General features: G+C 44.4%; 1 protein-coding gene across 2 annotated transcripts in view; it reads right to left on the bottom strand.

Moving 5' to 3' along the window:
* Nucleotides 1–20766, bottom strand: part of atg7 (ATG7 autophagy related 7 homolog (S. cerevisiae)) — a 57355-nt gene that overhangs the window by 26816 nt on the left and 9773 nt on the right. For both annotated transcript variants that reach the window (XM_076025346.1, XM_076025347.1), the window contains 9 exons: nucleotides 19544–19634; nucleotides 19294–19438; nucleotides 17795–17953; nucleotides 15327–15521; nucleotides 14548–14793; nucleotides 13790–13905; nucleotides 11953–12028; nucleotides 7389–7469; nucleotides 2133–2255 (listed from right to left, as the gene is read on the bottom strand). In XM_076025346.1, the coding sequence (XP_075881461.1) occupies nucleotides 2133–2255; nucleotides 7389–7469; nucleotides 11953–12028; nucleotides 13790–13905; nucleotides 14548–14793; nucleotides 15327–15521; nucleotides 17795–17953; nucleotides 19294–19438; nucleotides 19544–19634 (1232 nt within the window). The remainder of the gene's footprint in view (nucleotides 1–2132; nucleotides 2256–7388; nucleotides 7470–11952; nucleotides 12029–13789; nucleotides 13906–14547; nucleotides 14794–15326; nucleotides 15522–17794; nucleotides 17954–19293; nucleotides 19439–19543; nucleotides 19635–20766) is intronic.

The raw sequence follows: 20766 nt of genomic DNA, 5'->3' as shown, positions 1-20766 counted from the left end.
TTGTATCAAAGTTCCAGCAGGCCGAACATGAATACCGCCAAAAGGCATGTAGAGTCCCGGAGGTTCCCGACGTCTCCTGAGGCCATCGGAGGGGAGGCGGCAAGCCAAGAATGGCAGGTACCAAACAACCTGAATGCGATAATGACAACATATAGAGGATGCTCGATGCAGGTGTCGGAACCCTCAATAACTACCATGAGGTCACACTGTTGGGGCATGAGGTAGGTGTCAAAAGATTCACGCGGTGACTCAGCTTCTACTTCCAGCGCAAGTCTCCTCAGGTTATTCTTTTCATCTTGATCAAATTTTGCCTGGAAGGCACTGAAGCTGGTGAGGTGCCTCACCTTTCCGGGTAACCCGGGGGCGAAGAACCGCACTGTCATTTTAGAATGGAAAAAATGAGTTATCAAGTCTGAAGATATGCCTCACAGGAATTGCGGTTCTTGACTCACATTTCAGTCCTGTTTCAATAGGAATATCAGTTTACTACTACTGAACTTGTTAACACTTTAGATTAGGGAAGAGTATGAGGATTGATTAGAATGAAAATTAGGAACATATTGGCTTTACTAGTCAATATTAACGACTTATTAATGCCTTATTCTGGATGGCCATATTCTACAACCAGTGCGCTTCGAGAAATCTCAAGAATTTTCCCATAAAAACCTTGGAAATATTATTTAGTATTAGAATTAGGGGAAAGGGTTAGGTTATAGGGACTAGGATTACAGATTAGGGTGGGGTCAGTGTTACGGTTTCGATTAGGGGATATATCGATGGTTCCTCCTTCCCTAACCCTATTTCCTAAAACTAATCCTACTTAATAGTTAATTGTGACTAAGTAATCCCTAATCTAAAGTGTTCATCTGAACTAATTGATGGACATGCAGAGCAACAGCAGCTAATACATCTTAGTAGGTAGCCCTTAAGGACCACATGAGTTGCCCGCAGGACTGCTCTAAAAATTGCACAACTTGGTGAGCGGCGTCTAAGATTTTATTTTATTCTGTTGTAATTCTTTTGTAATCACAATTGTATGTAGATTGGAAAATGACAGTATGTTGAAAATCAAATGATTGAAATATTTTCATTCATGAGGTCGACAGAGGTTTAGGTGAACTCTGTAAATTCAGATGAATAGAAACAAGGTGTTTAATATTGATATTGTCTGTATCCAACTAAATTCATTGTTGATAATTATCGAGAACTCGGTATATCGGAGTATCATTAATAATGATATACAACTAAAGGTTAACTGAGAAATTTAGAAGTTATTTCAGAAGAGTGTAGCAAACTGGTTGCCCTTCGTATGACTTGGTAGCCATGATGAAGCTCTCATGTTTAAAGAGGTTGGTGACCCCTGGCTTAGAGTCATCAGTCTGATACTAATGATGATGATGCAAGGATTTACAACAGCAAAACCCTGTTGTGCCCTTACACTCCATTTCCCCATCCAAAAAAAGTAGCATGGAGCCCAGAACCTTCTCCAGTGTCACCTCCTATTTACAGCAGTCAGTTTTCCCTTTCGAGCAGGAACCTTGTCCCGCGGCCTCTAATTTAGTCGAGCATCAATGGTGACAGATGCACACGCAGTGCGGGGCCTTTCAGGCCGTTGTATAGAAAGGATTAGGCTGAGCTCGGGGCCACAGACGCTGCTCTGCGCTGCGGAGAGCTGGCAGCCCGTGAAGAGAAAACCAGGGCCACAGCTGGACCTTTTGGATGACCTTCCGCCCTCAGTCGCATCACATTCAGCTCTCGTTGGGAGCAGTTGGAAGATGCTCTGGAATTCACTTTTAAACTTGGCTGTGCTTTGCTTCAGTTTTTTTTTTTTCCTCTTTCCCGCTGTGTAAGACATTTTTTGTGTTTATGTTTTCGGTTACGAAGGCAGCAGTGACTTCCGTGCCACTAAAGAAGGACGGAGTATTTCAATGTTTAATCTCCTCCAGCTAGACTTTCCCAGCTCCAAGTCCAATTCACCAAGTAAAAAACACAAAACAAACAAAAACCAATCAAACGTTCTCATTCAAGCAGTGCGTCTTTTTTAAACAAACAAGTTCATGCACTATTCGGAAGAGTGAGACAGTGTTCTTTGTGTCTCGCCGCAGCAGTTGGAGGCGGTGTGCTGGACTTACCTCTGCAGCCTGTGTTTCCTGGTGCAACAGTGTCAGTCCCGTCAGGTCCTCCAGGAAGGAGTGGGAGGAGTTAAACACCTTTGACAGGAAGTTGAAGCCTTCCTTCTCGTAGTGTTCCAGAACCTGGACGACATGGCACGAGTGAAAAGTCAATTCAGCGGATTTAAAAGAACATACAAGCTATCCAAATAATGTATCATGGCAAAAAAATAACAATAATAATCATAATAATTATTGTACTTGTCGTCCCTCTGCCTCGACCTGCGTAGCAGCAGTCGAGGCACCTTCCATTCCGCAGAAAACACTTTGCTTTGATCTCTTCTCCTCTACAAACAAGCAAAGATGCTCTCGACTACGCTGGCCGGGACGAGCCTTTCATGGCCGCCCACAGAGCCTCCTCCGCAGGTGGAAGGTCCCTCCGCCTCAGACATCAACACGGCAAGCGGATCAGTCTCTGCCCAAATGTGTGTATGTGTGTGTGAGGCATGTCTGAAGACTAGTCTTGACACAATACACACAATACACATTTGTATGGGCTCCCTTTATTCCTTCTCTGTCTTGTGTTTTTACGAGGTGTAACTTGTTACCCGGGTTCCTAAACGGCCAAAAACCCATTGTGCAGAAATATTAACCATAACAACGTGGTGATAAATATGGTAAAAACCCGTGGCGATAATCTCTAACACATGTGGACACAAAGTATGTATGTACATAGGAGGTGTAAAACTTTTGAACTATTTAATGGGGCGCCGATTGGTCCGAGCGGCAACGAAAATGTTGATCATCAGATGGCAGCAGTAAAGGCGCAATTATTAGCATCTGGGATAAAAATGGCCCAACTTAGACTATGTGTGGGCGCATGTGTGGGATACACGTACACACATCATACAGCTTCCGTCCTGTGAAAACCACATGAATCCCAAACCACCACTGGAAGCTGTTTGTGGATTCAAGCTATGCATTTTAACCGCATGTACAGTAAGTATGAGCCTAGCACGTTGCAATAATAACACTAATGTAACTGTGTTAACTTCAAGTACTTCATGTCTACACTGTGCTGTACTTAGTACTATTACATTTATGTTTTATCATATCACATTGCAGTAACAAACTTTTTTTTTTTTTTTTTAACTAAATGCTTATTTTAATGCTTTAAATTGTCAATTGTCCTTCTGGTTAAAATGAGCCTTGAACATTAAACTGCCTTGCCCTCATTTTCTTCATTTTAAATTGTTGTTACACTTTATGCCTTTTAAGACCTTCAAACAAAAAGCATCTTAACATAAGACGAGACGGTGCTCTTGCTTTTTTTTACGCTGAGCCCTTTGGACTGGACTCTGTGGGAGAGAGTGCTGAATTGATGGTAATAGTCTGCAGGTGGCGTTTCTTAGTAAAAGCCATTCTAAATCGAGCAGAATTTATGACTTGTGAACAACACTTTACGATAAAACATCAGCTTAAAATTAAGGTGGGCTGGCTGAAACAGAGCTGGAATACTCGCAGGACCGGCCTGAGTAAACACACTTCACGGTGACTCAGTGGCGTCGACTTCCACCCCCCGTTAACATGCGTGTTTGAAACCACGTCAGGCGTTTTCCTTTGAAAATGCGCACTCTGCGTACTGACTCATTAAGAGACCATTCAGTCCTAGTCTGGAAAAACAGCAGAGGACAGGAAGTGGCGCTCGTAAGAAGTGAAGTAGTGGGCGCACCACATTACGTGGGGCCTGCAGCAGGTGTAAACATATGATGTATGTGCAAAAAAACAACACAAGGATGTGGCGCATCAGTGCTGATTGTTCTGAAAGTAATTGTGCACATGCGGCAGCATCCTGGGTGCATCCTGGGTGAGTCTACAAAGAAGTTTTGTTGTTTACTTTTTAAAATATCTCAGTGTGGCGTAATCAGTTTTTAAATTAAGTAGTGTTGTCACAATACTGGATTTCAGACTTCAATACGATATTTGGGAAAGTATTTATTTTCAATACGATTCTCGATACTCGCCACCACGGAAGTTTCGAGAGGTGGGGCGGTCAGAGATCGCGCTGAAGTTCCACGGAAGTTTCGAATTTCATCGACAGAGGGCGGGGAGATCGCGCTGAAGTCCCGCAGAAGTCCGATCGTATCGTTTTTCATTTTCAGTGCTGAAAAAAATATCAATACATCGATATTTTTGACTACACTAAAATTAAGGGATATTTTAGAAAATTACATTCGTTTCAAGATGTTTTCTGATCCCAAACCAGAAGGTGTTCAACGCTAGGTGCGTTTCCAATTTCAAGAAAGCACCATTGCGATTTTCAGGTGTTGAATCGTCTAAAGCGCATAGGCCGTAATCCCGTAATATCTCGTCCCGCGAGATTTACGAGAGTTATGCTCGCTTTTGTTTGTTTACGTTTGTTGCGGTCAAGAGTGGTTGTTATATTTTTCTCTTTGATGACTTGCAGAAAATATTCTGTCTCCTCCTCCGTCCAAACTTAACACCAGTTTCACTTCAGGTGATCTGGTCATGTGACCCCCGTGCGAAAAAAGTGTTTCCATGACACTTGCGATATACCTCTATATCAATACGTCTGAAAAACCACCTCATGAGAGCGTAAAAACCTTTTAGCGATTATTAGGTTTTTCGAAGTTTAGCCGTTTCCATGACCAGTTTTTTTTTTTTTTATTGCGATATTTAGGTTTTGCGCAATTCTCTGGGAAATGGAAATGCAGCTACTTACATTATCCTAAATCACTACTAGTATCCCAATAGAATATGGGTATGATCGAAAACAACCCTCACTAGTTCATGAGGAAAACAGTACACTTAGCCCCGTGTTTGCAGCCACAGGCAAAAACTAAAAAGTTGCGGCTTCCTGCTTAAGCCACACACAATGCGTTTGCTGTTCGAAAATCCCCAAAATAGCTGCGCAGGTGGTCTCACCCGACCGAGGCACATCAATAAATAACCCCAAAGTGACATCACAGGAAGCAGATTTCTACCAGAAAAGTGTGTTCTATCTGGCGCACACCTTCTGAAAAGCGGAGCACACAAAAGAGAAGAAAAAAGAAGTAAAGGACGGACGTTTTTACGATGACTAAGGCAGCGGAGGTTGAGTCACTCGGCTTGGCTCGCATCTGCTGTTAAAGGTAACATGCGAGGTACTTGAGAAGAAAAAATACATTGGAAATGTCGCTTATTGTCACTTTAAGACTTAAAAAAAAAAGAAAAAGGAAAAGAAAAAAAACAGAGAAAATCTAACAGCTAATAATAGCAGTAGCATATTCGGTGGTGTTAGTGCAAACAGTTCTAGTAGGAGGTGTCTGGCACACTGGAAGACGAGGCCACGTCAGCCATGATTTACTCTCCTCTGTGTAGTTTTATTGGCTCGCAGCCCCAGAAAGAGTTAGGAAATACGCACATGCACACGCAAACACACACACACACACACACACACACACACACACACACACACACACACACACACACACACACACACACACACACACAGGGAGAGAGAGAGAGAGAAAGAGAATGAGAAAAAGCCCCTACAGGAACTACTCCAGCCCAGACAGGGCCCGAATTGTTTTGTTTCCATAGTGACCTGGCAGCACACAGCTGACTGAGGCAGGAATACGCACACAGACAGTCCCACGCACACACTCAAGACAAATACAGACACACACACGCATTACAGTGAGTATACGGTGGGAGGGGGGGGGGACAGGAAGGGAGAGAGGAGCGAGGACGGAGGGACAAGAGGGAGACGTGAAATAAAAATAAAAGCAGAGGGAGAGTGAAAGGCAGATCAGCGTAGTCGTAAAAAAAAAAAGGGGGGGGGCGTGTGGGCGGGATTAACAGACTGAAAACACACACTTTCTCTCCGTCCGTATGTCTGTCTGCCAACTTTTATCTCCCTGGAAAAAAAAAAGTCTTATCTGACTCCTGGTGTTCACTGTCGTCCACACACACACACACACACACACACACACACACACACACACACACACACACACACACACACACACACACACACACACACACACACACACACACACACACGGGCTTCCCATCAGATCCACACGCGGACCAAATAATCTCATCGGTCACACAGGCAGAAACGTGACACCTTCTGATGGGCTGGAACCCCCCCCCCTCTCTCTCCCTCCCTCCTTCCTCAGGAGCAGAGTGGAGTGGGTGGAGGAAACTTTTGGAGGACAAAACTCACTCACGCGCATGCACGCACACACGCACACACACAGACTTGCCCCCCCCCCCAGAGCGAGTCCCTCTTGCTCTGTCTTCACATGAAAGTGATAGATCTGGGGCTTTATGACCTCTTTATAGACACAAAGACTGCATTGAGGTGGGAGAGAGGGAGAGAGAGAGAGAGAGAGGGGAGAAGGGGGGGTGAGAGGGAGCAGAGCGGGCCCACCACTCGTCACGACTCCCTTTCTTCAGCCCCGCACTTCCTCTCTTATCGCCGGCCCTCCCTCCTTTTACAAACTTTCTCCCTTTCCAAAGTTGTGATCCCCCCCCAACCATCCCACTCGCCCGCCTCCAAAAGTCCAAAGTCCTACATTCGACTCGGCCAATCACGTCTCCGGCCCGGCTGCGGGGCCACCTACAGGCAGCGATTGGCCAGCAGGCTGTGGACCCTGGATGATAATGTGCCACAAAGCACAAAGGCAGCCCCCCCCCCCCCCCCCCCGCTAAAACTAATGTTCGCGGCTGAGTCCTGATATGTGGACATTTCAGGCGCACACACACACACACACACACGAGGCTTGCGCAACCATATGGTAGCAATCAGGCAGCAGTTGCTCATTGATGTCAGTGACTGTCGTATGAGAAATTAGCTCCCCACCACTGCTCTGACTTGTGTGTGTGCGAGCCTGTGTGCGTGTGTGTGTGTGTGTGTGTGTGTGTGTGTGTGTGTGTGTGTGTGTGTGTGTGTATGTGTGTGTGTGTGTGTGTGTGTGTGTGTGTGTGTGTGTGTGTGGTATTCCTCGAGGAGCTTTTTCAGCGCAACCCAACCAAATTTACAATTCAGGATATACGAGCGTTGGGAATCTCCCAACTGCAGCCGCGGCTGCGATCTGTCCCATCAAAACAAGCTTGTTTCCAAGGAACCGAATCTGCTCCTGCTGGATCCCACTCAAACTTTCAGGAAAATTTGTGCGTTTTACTGCGAGTCCAAAGAACGGAAGACAGGAAGAAATAGTGAATGTGAACAGACATCTTAAGTGGGGGCCTCGTTTGTTTGCTACTTACGATGGGCGAGCAGGCGGTGCATTTGTCGAAAGCCAGGCTGGCGGGCAGGACGTTGTCGAACCGGGAGAGAAAGCCTCGGATCTGCGGAGGAGGAATCAACACGTCAGGCCGTGACACGAAGCAGAGCAGCAACGCGGCAGCCGGCGGAGGAGCTGCTGTAAACCATGTTTGAGTGCATTTGTGATTATGTGCTTATTCAAATTACGTGATGCACTGCAAAAAAAAAAAAAAGAAAAAGAAAAAAGAAACATCAGTGTGTATTGTGGAACATCCACGTGTTTCAACAATCGCCGCTTGTCCTGCAGCTGATGTTTAAAACATTCCCAGGAAGCAGCTTGTCAGTGACAGTGCTGGTGCTGTGAAACCAATTCAGACGTCACAGCAAAATCCGTTGACTCTGGAACTTTAAAACGTGGAGGCTCCTCGAACTTCGGGTTTTCTTCTCATATTTTTACTCGTGCTAAGAGCGCCCTCTAGTGCTGATGGGGCTACAACATTCCACCGGGATTTTTTATTTATTTATTTTTTTAACCACTGACTATTGTGATGTGTTTACTCACATTCTGACCGCTGGTGGTACAGAATTTTCTTACGTGAAAATCTAACAAGCATACAGCAGTGGGAAAAAAGTTTTTGGACACCTCATGCATTTGTGGCGCAACGTATTGTGCCAAGAATCACTCTTACGCCTCCAAGTGCAGTTTATTTTAGCGTATTTACTCTCATGCTGCATCTGCACTGTTCCGTCCAGCTTGGAAGTGGATGTGTCAGCAAGCTGACGTCCAGACCACAAGAGCAAAAGGACGACAAGAATTTTGTTTTCTAATTTTGTCGACAAAATCATTTCAGTTTGTTTGTGTGCCTCTGATGCAGCCAAATCTCTTGAAACACACACGCCCCAAAAAAACCTCTAGCTAATACTTCTTGCTACTACTACCACACTCTATTGCACTTTGCCCAACTATTCCACCACACTGCAAATCACCACATCTTTGACCTTGGCTGAAACATGAAGGTTTGAGCCCAATCGCTAGAAGAATCGTCCTTTAAGAGATTTCATTTTCTCCCCTCCCTTTGCTGTCTGTAGCTGATAACCACGTCTGACTTATGAAGCTTTTCAACCTCATCCCTCTCCTCCCCATCTTCCCCATCTTCCCATCTGCGCGCCGGCGATTGCTGTGAAAATGGCCTGTTGGAGAACACGGACACGAACAAACACAGAGGAGGGACGGGGAAGACAGATTGCGCCGGCGCGGCGAGGACCAGGCCCGGTTAAAGGCCCGCTGGAGCACTGGCAAACGGCAGAGGGTGTGAGCGAGTGAGTCAGACCAAAGGACGTGCGTGGGCAGGTGAGATGGACGCAAACAGGCCGAAAAACTGCCCTTAATGGATAGAAAGCCACAAGTTCAACGTTTCAGCTGCTGACAGTCTGGCTGACATTTGTTTGGAGTTTTAGGTAGAGCAAAAATAGCTGGTGTTCTAGCTCCAGGTGTCAAAAAATAATATACATATTGCCTTCTGGGCACTTCATTTCTGATAATCGGATAGTAAAGACGCACATTATTATTGAGTCTGCTTGTGGCCTTCACTTCACATGCCAGCTACCATTTCACTCGGCAGCCCCAAATTTAGGGAAAATGCTAAACTGCCTCTTGCTATTCAGCCAATCGGTGCTTTCAGGCATGTAGACGAGCTGAAGCCGACTTGCTGAAGTTTGAAGTGAGTATCCGATTAGGGAAGGCGGGAGAGTTAAGTAACACTGAACGAGGTGAACATGGTTGTCGGGGCCAGACTGGCTCGTCTGGCTGTTCACAAACTGCTGCTGGTCTACTGGGATTTTATAACACTGGCACAACAAGGCAGGGTTTACAGAAAATGGCCCCAAAAAGAGAGAGAGAGAAAAAAAAATCCAGTCGGTTATGTGGAGGGAAAATGGCTCGTTGGTGCTGCTGATTGGACCCCACTGAAAGGCAAGAGTAGTTCAAATAGCCGCTGATTGTAACCGAGGTCGGCAGAATAGCGCCTCTGAAATCGTCTCCAGTGACGCCCCTGAGTGGGTCTGAATGGGTTTGTCTGGATGTATGCCTATGTTTGTGTGTAAATGTTGGAACCTGCACCTGCTGTACTGGCAACAAATTCCACCAGCTTGGCTGTGTGGTCATTAAAGAATCAATCAATCAATCAATCAATCAATCAATCGGCAGGAGATGTGCCATTGCTTGAATTTAATGCAAATGGAACAAGTGCGAAATTCAAAGCAAGATGACTCTCAGAACTGCTTTTTTGGTCTTGTTCACATTCACAATTGACTGAAGCAACAGGTGTCACCTTTAAATTGGAATCTGGTGACCAGTGAACACAGAGGTGACAAAGAGACTGAAAACTGTTTGAGCAAGCAGCAACAGTTCTGCAGAGTTCCTTTCCTGGTGTTTATAACGTAAAAAAAAATATATATATGATGGACATTATTGCAGTTTCTTAGAACCGCCACATGTTGTCACTGCAGCATTGCTGGAAAAACACCTCCTATGGCTTTTAACTACTGCCCGTCTGTTACTATTGATGGTGTAGGAGGTTCGCACAACACCATACACAAGGACACACACACACACACACACACACACACACACACACACACACACACACACACACACACACACACACACACACACACACACACACACACACACACACACACACACACACACACACACATCTTTCTCTCTTTTAGGGACTTTTGCATTGACTTTCACTCATGTTCCATTGTCTTGAAGAGCCTGGCCTTCATAGTGACTGTAACCTTAACTACAAAACAGGACGTCTAACCTGAAACGGAACCTAACCTCGGTTCATGCCTTTAATCTTTTTTGCCTGAAATGTATTTGTAAAGTTGCAAGGAAAAGTGAGAAAATGTTATTTCTTTGAAGTAAGGACGCTTTGAAGAAATGGCCTCGATGTGTTGGTTGTAAACCTTTTAACGGTCCTCACTGTGCAATATTTACAAGAACACACACGCACACACACACAATGTTTCTGTTTTTTTTTTTTCATGTTCTTTGAGACTTATGCTTGAAAAACATGAGCGTTCTGCAGTAACATACACACACATGCACGACGCACGCAAGTTTCTGTGGACTTTATCGTTTTCTTTCTCTTTAAATTCACATTCATGCATGGAAAACGAGGACATTATACAGCAAGCAAAGACACACACACACACACACACAATTTTGTTTTGCACCATTTGCATGTCATTTTTCGCTGGATGACTCTGCTGAAATGCCAAGAGAGGCCGAGGTGTGGGTCGCTCGCGGGAATCCAGACTGTTGCGATGATGAAAACGGATGACGATGACGCAAATAGACGTGGTGAGATACTTCAGCGTGTGTGACTGCCACAGTGAGAAGGCAGAAATCATCTGGCCTTGCACAGTTTGGTCAAGCACAATAGTCGACATCTCTTGACGTCAACCTGGTTTCTCCCCCGCTGTGACTTGAGTGGTAACAGATTTAGATTCAGATTTACACGGAGAGTGATTTTTTTTCTTTTTTCTTTTTTTAAACCGCACATTTTCGAAAGCACTCTCGAGAAAAAAAAACGGCGTTTACACGAAGCCGTATTCTAAAAAAAGAAAAGAAAAATCCCGTCTACACGGATACGCTGGAAACGACTGAAAACAATGTAGTACCTATGCCAGGCCTGGTGTGGCGCCGCAAGTTTGCGGAATGCGCAGTGCGCAAGAAGAACAAACCGCAAACCGTTTTCGTTGTGTTTATTTACATTTTGTACGCAATCCACAATCGAGCCACGAGCACCGTGTGTTATTGTGCACTGTTGTTTGCGGTTTGTTGTAGTGGAGGAGGATTCCACTACAACAAACGGACATTCATTCATTGCAAAGTTCCTGCTAAAGTGATGCTACACCGTGAAAGTAGGGCATATATGTCGAAGCAGGAAAAAGCAATGTCTTCATCAATTTACAGAAACAAAAGCGAGCAACAACATACAAAAAACCATGAACTTGTCATGTTGGCCGTTGTCTCGGTCACATGGTAAAATGGTAAAACAGCCTGATCAGGAGGACTGTTTAAATACAGACGATCACTGAAGCAGGACATTTGGTGGTGGATTCACGATCAGACACTGGTGTTTGTGAGTCTTGACTTCCCCTTGTTACACAAGAGTACGTTACGCAATAAGTGCCAAAACACTGAACAGCTGGACACTCAAAACATTTAGAGAACGTCAAATGAAGCAAGCCTGTAAAGCTTAAGAGTTTCATTTTCATCGCTAGTTTCTGTGATTTTACACAATTTTGTCCGAAACCAGAATATTCATAAATACAAATGTAGTACAAACTACAAAAACAAAATTGCATACGATACTGAAATCCAACTAAGTGCGCACTAACGCACATCAATGTACCTGAACCCACACACGAAGCACAGCTGAAAAATCTCCAACTCATTTCCATAGCAACAGAAATGTCACAGATCTCATGTGCGCTCAGAGTTTAGATTAACTTGCAGGTTCGGTGAAGTGTGTTCGTGTGTGTGTGTCTAACCTGATGTGGCACCAGACCCAGAGACGTGGGCGGCTCATTCATTCTGTCATCGCTGCTGCTGGCGACGGCGTAGCCTCTGAGGAGGAGAATTAGAAGATGGTGTTGGTCACATTTTGGATGTGGTTGCTTGTGGATTCAACTCAATTCAAGGCCTGGGACCTTTCTGGGTGGAGGTTGCACGTTCCCTCTGTAAAGATTCTTCAGCATCCACAACATGCAGGCTAAATGAACTGAGAACTGAGAGTTACCGGTTGTTAGTTTCTATGTGGCCCTGCTGTAAACAGGTGACTTCACCCACGCAAACTTGAGTGCAGGAGAAGTGGAGATCAAATCAAAGTTGCAATGCTGCTATGAATCACAACGCAATGCTGTTGCAGAGTGATCGACAGAATCTACGAAAACAGAATCTACAACCCTGGTGGCATCAGAGGATCAAGCAGGGCTTGCACAGTCTTTTGCAGTCCCTGGGAACAACAGCTTTCAAAAGTCAAGTCTCACATTAAGCTCAAGGAGGTTTTGAAAAGGTACACAACGTCGTGGGCAACTTTAAGGCCGAACATGAGCGTTTTCAAAATGTCACCGGTTGAGAGCTGGCTTGAGAGGGCCTGAAAAGACGGAAGAGAAAAAGGGTGTTGATGCGTTAAAAAAAAATAGGCAGAAAAAGGGGGGGGGAAAAGGAAAAAGGGCAGTACAGCTGTGAGGGCTCTCACAACATCTGATACTTCTCCTGTTTTTCTTTTTCTGGACACTTTCCTGTTACCTCGTAATGTTTTCAAAACACGGAGAAAATTGCAGTCGTCTCGGGCCCAGCAGGGGGACATGTCAGCGAGACTTTCAGCAGAACAGGTGCACGAAAGCAACACTGACACACACACTCCTGTGCACACAAACACATACTGAACTAGACGAAAAAAACACCCAATCTGTGTTTTGGATAAAAGAAAGAAAAGAAAAGAAAAGAAAAGAATATCTGTGGGAGACAAAACTTCAGAGAGTCTGCAGTGCAGAGTGAACCTGGGAGCAAGTCCAATATGATGAGAGACAGGAGTTAGATGGGGGCAAGCCGCTGCAGCGAGCGCTACTCAGGGACAGCACCTGCGGCTCAGCCAAACCCGTCCATCAGGGAACAACTGATGCCAACAGAAGCTTCTGCGAGTTAAGAATGCGCAGTTTCAAACTCGCAACCAATTACAGCTCCAGCACAAATGACATTTACAGGATTATGGGACGAGTGGCTGCTCCCTTTGTTGATTTCAATGGGAATTCGGAAAGAAGCGTGCCTCATGTCTGCTGCAGTGCCCGCCCACCTGTAGGCTTAACGGGCTTGTAAAAGGTTTTCCTGTCTTTACAGAATTACCATTTGACAGTGACCTAAAGAGCAAAGATAAGGAGCAGAAAAAGGAGCTTTTGAACACAAAGCCAAACACTTGCAGGTAAGCTTCGCTCAATTACATTTCAATGTCACAGATTTGAACAGGTTCAACTCTATGGTAAGTCGTCACATGATTAATTATCAAAAAAAACAACCTTTGTTTGCAACAGAGGGCGGCCAACAGTCGTCCCATTGGCTGAAATTAACACCTTGTCAAGGCTTTGACATTAACGCAGGATAGGTATCAGTGCCCTTTGTGACATCACATAGGGCTAAATTCCAAATCTGTCTTTTAGCATGCATTTTACACAAAGTAGCCTTGACTTTCGTATTTTTGTGAGAAAACAGTGGTGATGGGACATTACAGATATCTGATCAAGACAAATATGGAGAACATTTCATGCTCCGCATGGCCACATAATGGGCTTGTTATATACATACATAAGTGCACACCACTGCACTTACCCTTCACTGTGCTGCAGAACGGACACCATGATCTCTACGGCCAGCGCTCCAGCAATCATAGCGAGGCCAGGCCTGCTGACGGTGCACTGCTGGTCCAGGGTTCGATCCCTTGTCGACTGTTCACAGTAATTACAGAATAAAGTTTAACAATATGTACATATTGGCCCCCCAGTAACTTCCAAATCTCTCCATTAGCTCTTAGGGGCAAACACTTCTGACAAATCTGAGAGGTCCCAGCAACTCGCTTGTTTCTTTCTTGTCAGCTACGATTAGGGATGTTAACAATTAACTGATTATCGATTAATTGAATTTTTTAATTGATTAAATTAAATTAGTCGCTATTAACTGAATCTTTTTTACGCGGGTTGTTAATATCATTATAACAGTGTAATGGCAGGAAAGAGCAATTCAACTGATGGTCATTATATACATAGAACAAGTTACTTTTCAACAAATTTTACAAAAAAAAAAAGTTGAAATGTGATCTATTAGAAGTGAACTTAAAGTCAGAGGATAAATGCTTTGGGTGTTTTTACTGTTCTCTAATGTAAAGATGGGTCACATTGGCCCCTCAACATTATTTAAGGGTTCAATAATGTGTTCCTTACACATTTTCATTGTGAAATTTAGGTTCTCAGGAAAAATCGCTGCTCAATCAACAAAGTCAATCAACTAACGATTAATAAATTAATCGATAATTTGCATCCCTAATTTGCTAATAAAAACCCTGCATGTGTTTGCATGTGTGCGTCTCTCACATCTCCTGGTGCCACGACATCGTTGCAGAAGTAGCATCCCAGCTTGTGGCCTGGGATGTTGGAGAACAGCGAGGATCCTTGGGCAGAAAGGGCTGAGCCGGCCGGCGTTGAAGAGGAAGAGGAAGCAGAAGAACAGGAAGAGGACGAGTCGGGACCGGCGGCGACACTCTGGCCGGCGGGGGAATTCTTCAGGCCGTGTCGCATCACGACAAACGTGTCAAAGCCGAGAGCAGCGTTAATGACAAGCTGTGGAGTGAAAGGTGAGAAGAAAGGAAATCTGGCATTTTAATAGAAGATTATTATTATTAGGACCACAGAGGGGGCGGGAGGGGGGGGGAAACACTCTAATAAGATTTCCAACCAAAGACAAGATAAAAGATAATCATAGTAATTATAATAATACTAATGCAGTGGTATATTTGCTGTTAATATTAGTAATTCCAGAAATTCTGGTTTCATATCTCTTTTTTCCCCAGTAAAAAAGAAGCAGAAGAACAACAACAGAAAGTTTCTATTTTTTAATCTAACCTGCAGGGTGAACTAATTTACTGCAACTCACTAAATACAATAAACCAAAAGTATGGCGCACATACTTAACATTACAAAACTGACAATTGATAGATTTTGAGAATTTAATAGCTTTGCTTTTTGTTTGTTTTTTTTAAACATCAGTCTTTTGGTGCGTATCACTTCTTTTTTTCTCACTTCAAGGGTGTCACTGGAACTTTAGGGACGATCCCTAAGGCAGACAGACAGACAGCACAGCAGGTTCCTCCTACCTTCCTCTTGCTGGCGGCTATCACGGTGGGCAGCCAGCGGCTCTCGCGGGTGTCCATCAGTAAGAAGACCACATCGTGCTCCGAGATGAGCTTCTCCAGCTGCTCCACGTCCCTCTGGGCCTGGGACAGGGTGGCCTGAGAGAAGCTCACCGGGTGGCCGGGCATGGGAATGCTCATGTTGTGTCCCTGGGCATTCTGCAGGAGAACACAGAGAGGCAGCGAGGTGTCTTTACTTTTCAAACAAGACCTATTTAGCCCTCTGTTTACAGCCTTGAGCAAAAATGCAACAGAGCACAAAAAAAAAGCAGCTAGTAGGTGGTCTGGGAGAGAACCTGGCTGGGGGTCTTGTCAACCTTGGAGAGGTTTTAGTGAGGTACCAATACCTCAGGTACCAATGTCCTCATGTCTGGGGAGAGGGCTCACTGACAGACTGGAGAGACAGATTGTTGTTAGAAAACGTTTGCAGAGGGAATCCTCCATCTACCCTCTGCATAATAGGAGCAAGATTAATCAAATAGACAAATGTCTAAATTTGAGAATAACCCTGAATCTGTGTTGACAACACTTCCAGCAAAAAAAATAAAAAATAAAAATTCTCTCAACTTCTGGTGTAGCAGTTGACAGCTGAGCACACAATTCTGAGTCACCGACAACACTCGCACCAAAAAAAAGGGTGAAATTCCGAATTGATCTGCGATCGCGGCAAATTGAAATGTCAAGGATGACTTAACACTCGGGCGGAGGACGGAACAAGTTGCGATCGCTCGTCCTCGGCGCCATGAGTTTTACATATTCAATGGTTCCACAAGGCGAACCTTTGGCAGTGATTCAAGTGTTGCAGAAGTAAAACATTTCAGGCCGCACAGAGGATTTCAACTTCCGTCGCAACCTCGCAGACATGCATTAGAAATAAAAGAACTCTGATTTGGGGGCAAAATCTTTTCCCCTGATAAGGCTGCAGAGGTTCCCGCCAGCACGCCAGACTGCAATTCACAAGTCAAGTGGCAGCGATTCTCTGACTATGAAAGTGAAATTGAACACGACCCGCCTCCTCCTGGCTCTGGTGAGTCATGGCTGTGGTCTCAGCTCCCTCTATAAGTATTTCCTTTGACCATTATGCTGCCACCTGATGCCTCTCCCCCATCTTTTTCTCTTTCTTTCTTTCTTTCTTTTTCAACAACCAGGTGGGGGAACAGTAGGTCAGGCATGGCTGCATATAGTTTCACAGAAACACGGTAGACTGAAGAGCAAAACCCTATTTACATTCCTGCACTACAGATGGCATAACTGCTACTGACACTTCTCCAGTGATAATGTATTTTCACAGCTACAGTTAGATTAATATTCTCATAGCCTTCCCTCTACTTCATCTTCCTCTCAAGCATCACCCCCTGCTCATGAATCTTTTTTTCATCATACTAACCAACCGCAATACCCCAAACAATTGTGACACAGATTTTTTTTTTTTTTCTATCCACATCCAAAAGAAGAGCAAGGAGTCTAACACGGCTTCTGGCATATTTGCGAAATGCCACCGCAGTTCAACCAAACCCTGTTTATGAGCTTCGGGGGTTCAGGTTTGAGAGCCTTTCACATTAAAATGCAGCAGCGGTGGCAGTAACGTAATAACATTGAGACTGGGTCAGAAGACAGGGCAAAACAGGATGAGGCATAGCAATTTAGTCATTGAGAGCAACGATTAATTCTAATACATAATATGAAGCACCGCAAAGAGATTAAGGATGACAGACAGAGAGATAGGTACATAGATAGATAGATAGATAGACAGATATAGATATATAGATAGGGATAGATAGAGATAGATCGATCGATAGATAGAGAGACAGATAGATAGATAAATAGACAGATATAGATATATAGATAGGGATAGATAGAGAGACAGCTAGATATAGAGATAGAGATAGATAGATACATAGATAGATAGATAGATAGATAGATAGAGAGACAGATAGATAGATAAATAGACAGATATAGATATATAGATAGGGATAGATAGATAGAGAGACAGCTAGAGATAGATAGATAGATAGATAGATAGATAGATAGATAGATAGACAGCTAGATAGATAAATAGACAGATATAGATATATAGATAGGGATAGAGAGACAGCTAGAGATAGATAGATAGATAGATAGATAGATAGATAGATAGATAGATAGATAGATAGATAGATAGAGCTCTCATGCGTGGCATTAGGAGTGTACCTGCTCTAAAATTGTCTGATGTGAAATAAGTGCAGTCGGCCTTGGCAAGCAGAGGACCCCTGTCAGAGTTTGGCTAATTATCCACTTCGTAATACGGTGAAACGATGCCTCAAGAGGAGCCACTCGTTAAGCAACGAGACTCTGTTTTGCTTGTGGCTGCCACGTCTCACACGCGATGATATAATCACACCAGGCTTTGACGTGATGACCCGCAGCCCGACAGCGGGGCTGCGCTCACTCACCACACCGGGGAAGATCTTGGCCAGCCTCTCCACGGCAGCCAGGGCCTTGGACTTGCCTCCTCCGAGGCAGTCCTCGAACTCGTAGAGCGGCTGGCGCACCGGGTTGGAGTACGAGATCTTGGCGTTGTCCACGAACGTGATGTGCCGCACTCCCCACCCCTGGACGACAAGAGGAGAGTTTGTGTTACCTTTGCCCGACCTTCGCCGCCCCCCCCGCCCCCTCAACTGAGTAAGGCAGCAACGTCCGACGGTGCCAGCGGGAGCTGTGAGGCCACGACGTGGTAGAAAATACCAATTTGTTTTAAAAACAAGAAATGCATCAGTGTGCGATGGGGAACTGCTGGTCGTGACTCAGGCCATTTGCTCGTCCCAGCCGTCGCTCTGCACAACACGACAGACGAAAAGTCAGTTGTTTTTTTTCCTCTTTTGGACACACTGACACACTGTGTTGTCATTGTTATGTATTGTTATCAGCTGCTCGTGGATCTCTCAGCAGAAATCAAGACATTCTGAACACATTTGGTGTTTTTCCACTTTTAAAAATGAACAAAGCAATGCATTCTGGGAAAAAAAAAGTGCTCGCCACACTTTCCAAAGCCAGACACCAGCCCTCTGTGATGTCATAGGGGGCACTTGTCTCCTCAAGGTTAGAGGCCACATCTACAGCCAAGTGTTTGCTCTGGTCTACCTCTGCAAGTGGCCTTGCTTTTGCCCCCTTCTGCAGATGTGGAAGGGTTTTTTTTGGGGAGAGGCTACAAACACAGGGCTAAATAGTTTTCTGGAGGTCTAAGCGGTGTTTTTGGACATTTAATGAGAGCCTGGATCACTGGACTCCAGGTTGAATAATGAAGTTCTGAAAATAGCTGATAATGATTGATAGGGAACTAGGGATGTTAACAATTAACCTATTATCGATTAATTGTCGATTAAGAATTTAATCGAATTAATTAGTCACAATTAAATGAACACTTTTACACAGGTAGTTAATATCATTATAACCGTGTAGTGGCAGGAAAGAGCAACTCCCTGTAGATACTGTGATGGTCATAATATACACAGAACAAGTTACTTTTAAACAACTGTTCAAAAATAAAATAAATACATGAAATGTGAACCATTAGAAGTAAATTTAAAGTCAGAGGATAAATGTTTTGGGTGTTTTTACTGTTCTCTAATGTAAAAATGGGTCACATTGGGCCCTCAACCTTATTTAAGGGTTCAATAATGTGTTCCTTACACATTTTCATTGTGAAATTTAGGTTCTCAGGAAAAATCGCTGCTCAATCAACAAGGTCAATCAACTAACGATTAATAAACTAATTGATAATTTGCATTCCTATAGGGAACCTTTAATAAAACAACATAATTCAAACATCTGCACGCAGAGTGTGAATAATTTGAACATTTAAATATTTCCTGAACCATATATGTCCTTATATATGTGATTAACCACTTAATTTCCACCCCTCCAATACTCCACTCAATGGGCCGACTCTCACCATGAGTGTCCTGGCGACGTTGCAGCCCAGAGTCCCGGCTCCCAGCAAGAGACACTTTGTGTTGACCACCTTCTCCAGGTCCAAGGAAGGAACCAGCCTCCACCGCATCAGCTTCAGGTTCAGGTCCACAGACGACTCTGCGAGCCTGCACACATTCAGCGAACACTCACTTTGGTTATGCACCGCATTGAGAAAATCAGACAACATGCTGGTCTGGCAAGAAGAAAAAAAAATGTTTTGTTATCATTACCTTTTCGGGTCCATACATTCGCTGAGGTTGACCATCCGGGGTCCCATGGCGCCCTTGGGGTTCTTCTCCCAACCAACACTTTTCGGGCATGCTGTGAAAAGACAAAATAAATACATCCTGAAGCAATAGACAGAATGTTGTACACGACAGACATTATTCTGTAAGACAAAACCAGTCAAAACACACTCGGACGCAAGGCCTCGCCAATTCCCTCCAACCTCTGATGAATAAATAATCAACCGCTTAACGACCTAAATGGCAACAGCTGCTGCGAAAGCTGAGCAGCGGGAGAAAAGTTACGGTCAAAGAAAACCTTCAACTATCTAATGTTCTCTCCCTAAACAAGGCCATTCAAACTTGCATCTCATTCCTGTCATTTGGTTTCCTCTCACAGCATCTCAATGCAACATTAGACAAGGAATTACAATTCTTCACTCTCAGCTCTGACAGCGAGCGGCAGAAATAGCAGCAAAATAAACGGATAAATGGCGCGTTTGTTGAATAATGGAGAGAGTGGCAAATGTGTGGGATAGATGCACAACAGGCTGAGAAACACTTCAGAAAACAAAGCCGTGCGAGACGCGGCCGTGCAAATAACAGCTGAATGAAATGAAAATATTGGATGATTTGTTGTAATTAAGAGTCTGATGCGCACCGACGACGTGGAATGACAAACAAAAAAATCACAAACCCACCACGAGCCGTCTGGCTGTTACCATTTAAATGACTTTCAATCCTCACCCGACATCTGAAAGATGCAGGAGCTGCGTGAGATAATCGCGACTCAAGGAGGCGAAACGAGGATGCAGATCTTGGTGGAAAGTGATCTGAGGGTTTGGTTTACCACGCAAAACTGCACACACACTGTCGCGGTTTAGCCGTTTTGCTGGCAATTAACGCAGAACCTGTGCGGAGGCACAAATGCAATATAACGAAATGAGGGTGCGCGATAAGGGCTCCACGAGTGTGACAGCAAGCGCAAAATTAAATTCACTTCCGTGGAATTAAGACGCGTTTGCGGAGGGAGTGAATAAGCACGTTGCAGTGCTGCGATGGTAATATTCTCAAAGGAATGCAACTTGACAGGACGCTTAGCTCACATGCCAAACAAGGACAGCAGATACACTTCGCATGACAAGATGTAGTGACAGGTCATTAAAAACCAAAAATACGAAAAAGGGGAGGACAAACACGATGATGCAACTGCATGAAAAAAAGAAGTG

The sequence above is a fragment of the Nelusetta ayraudi genome, unplaced genomic scaffold (assembly GCF_046127955.1).
Source record: "Nelusetta ayraudi isolate G7.1 ecotype Tasmania unplaced genomic scaffold, CSIRO-AGI_Nayr_v1 ptg000017l, whole genome shotgun sequence".
NCBI classification, from domain to species: Eukaryota; Metazoa; Chordata; class Actinopteri; order Tetraodontiformes; family Monacanthidae; genus Nelusetta; species Nelusetta ayraudi.
This window is presented reverse-complemented; position numbering and strand designations above follow the sequence as displayed.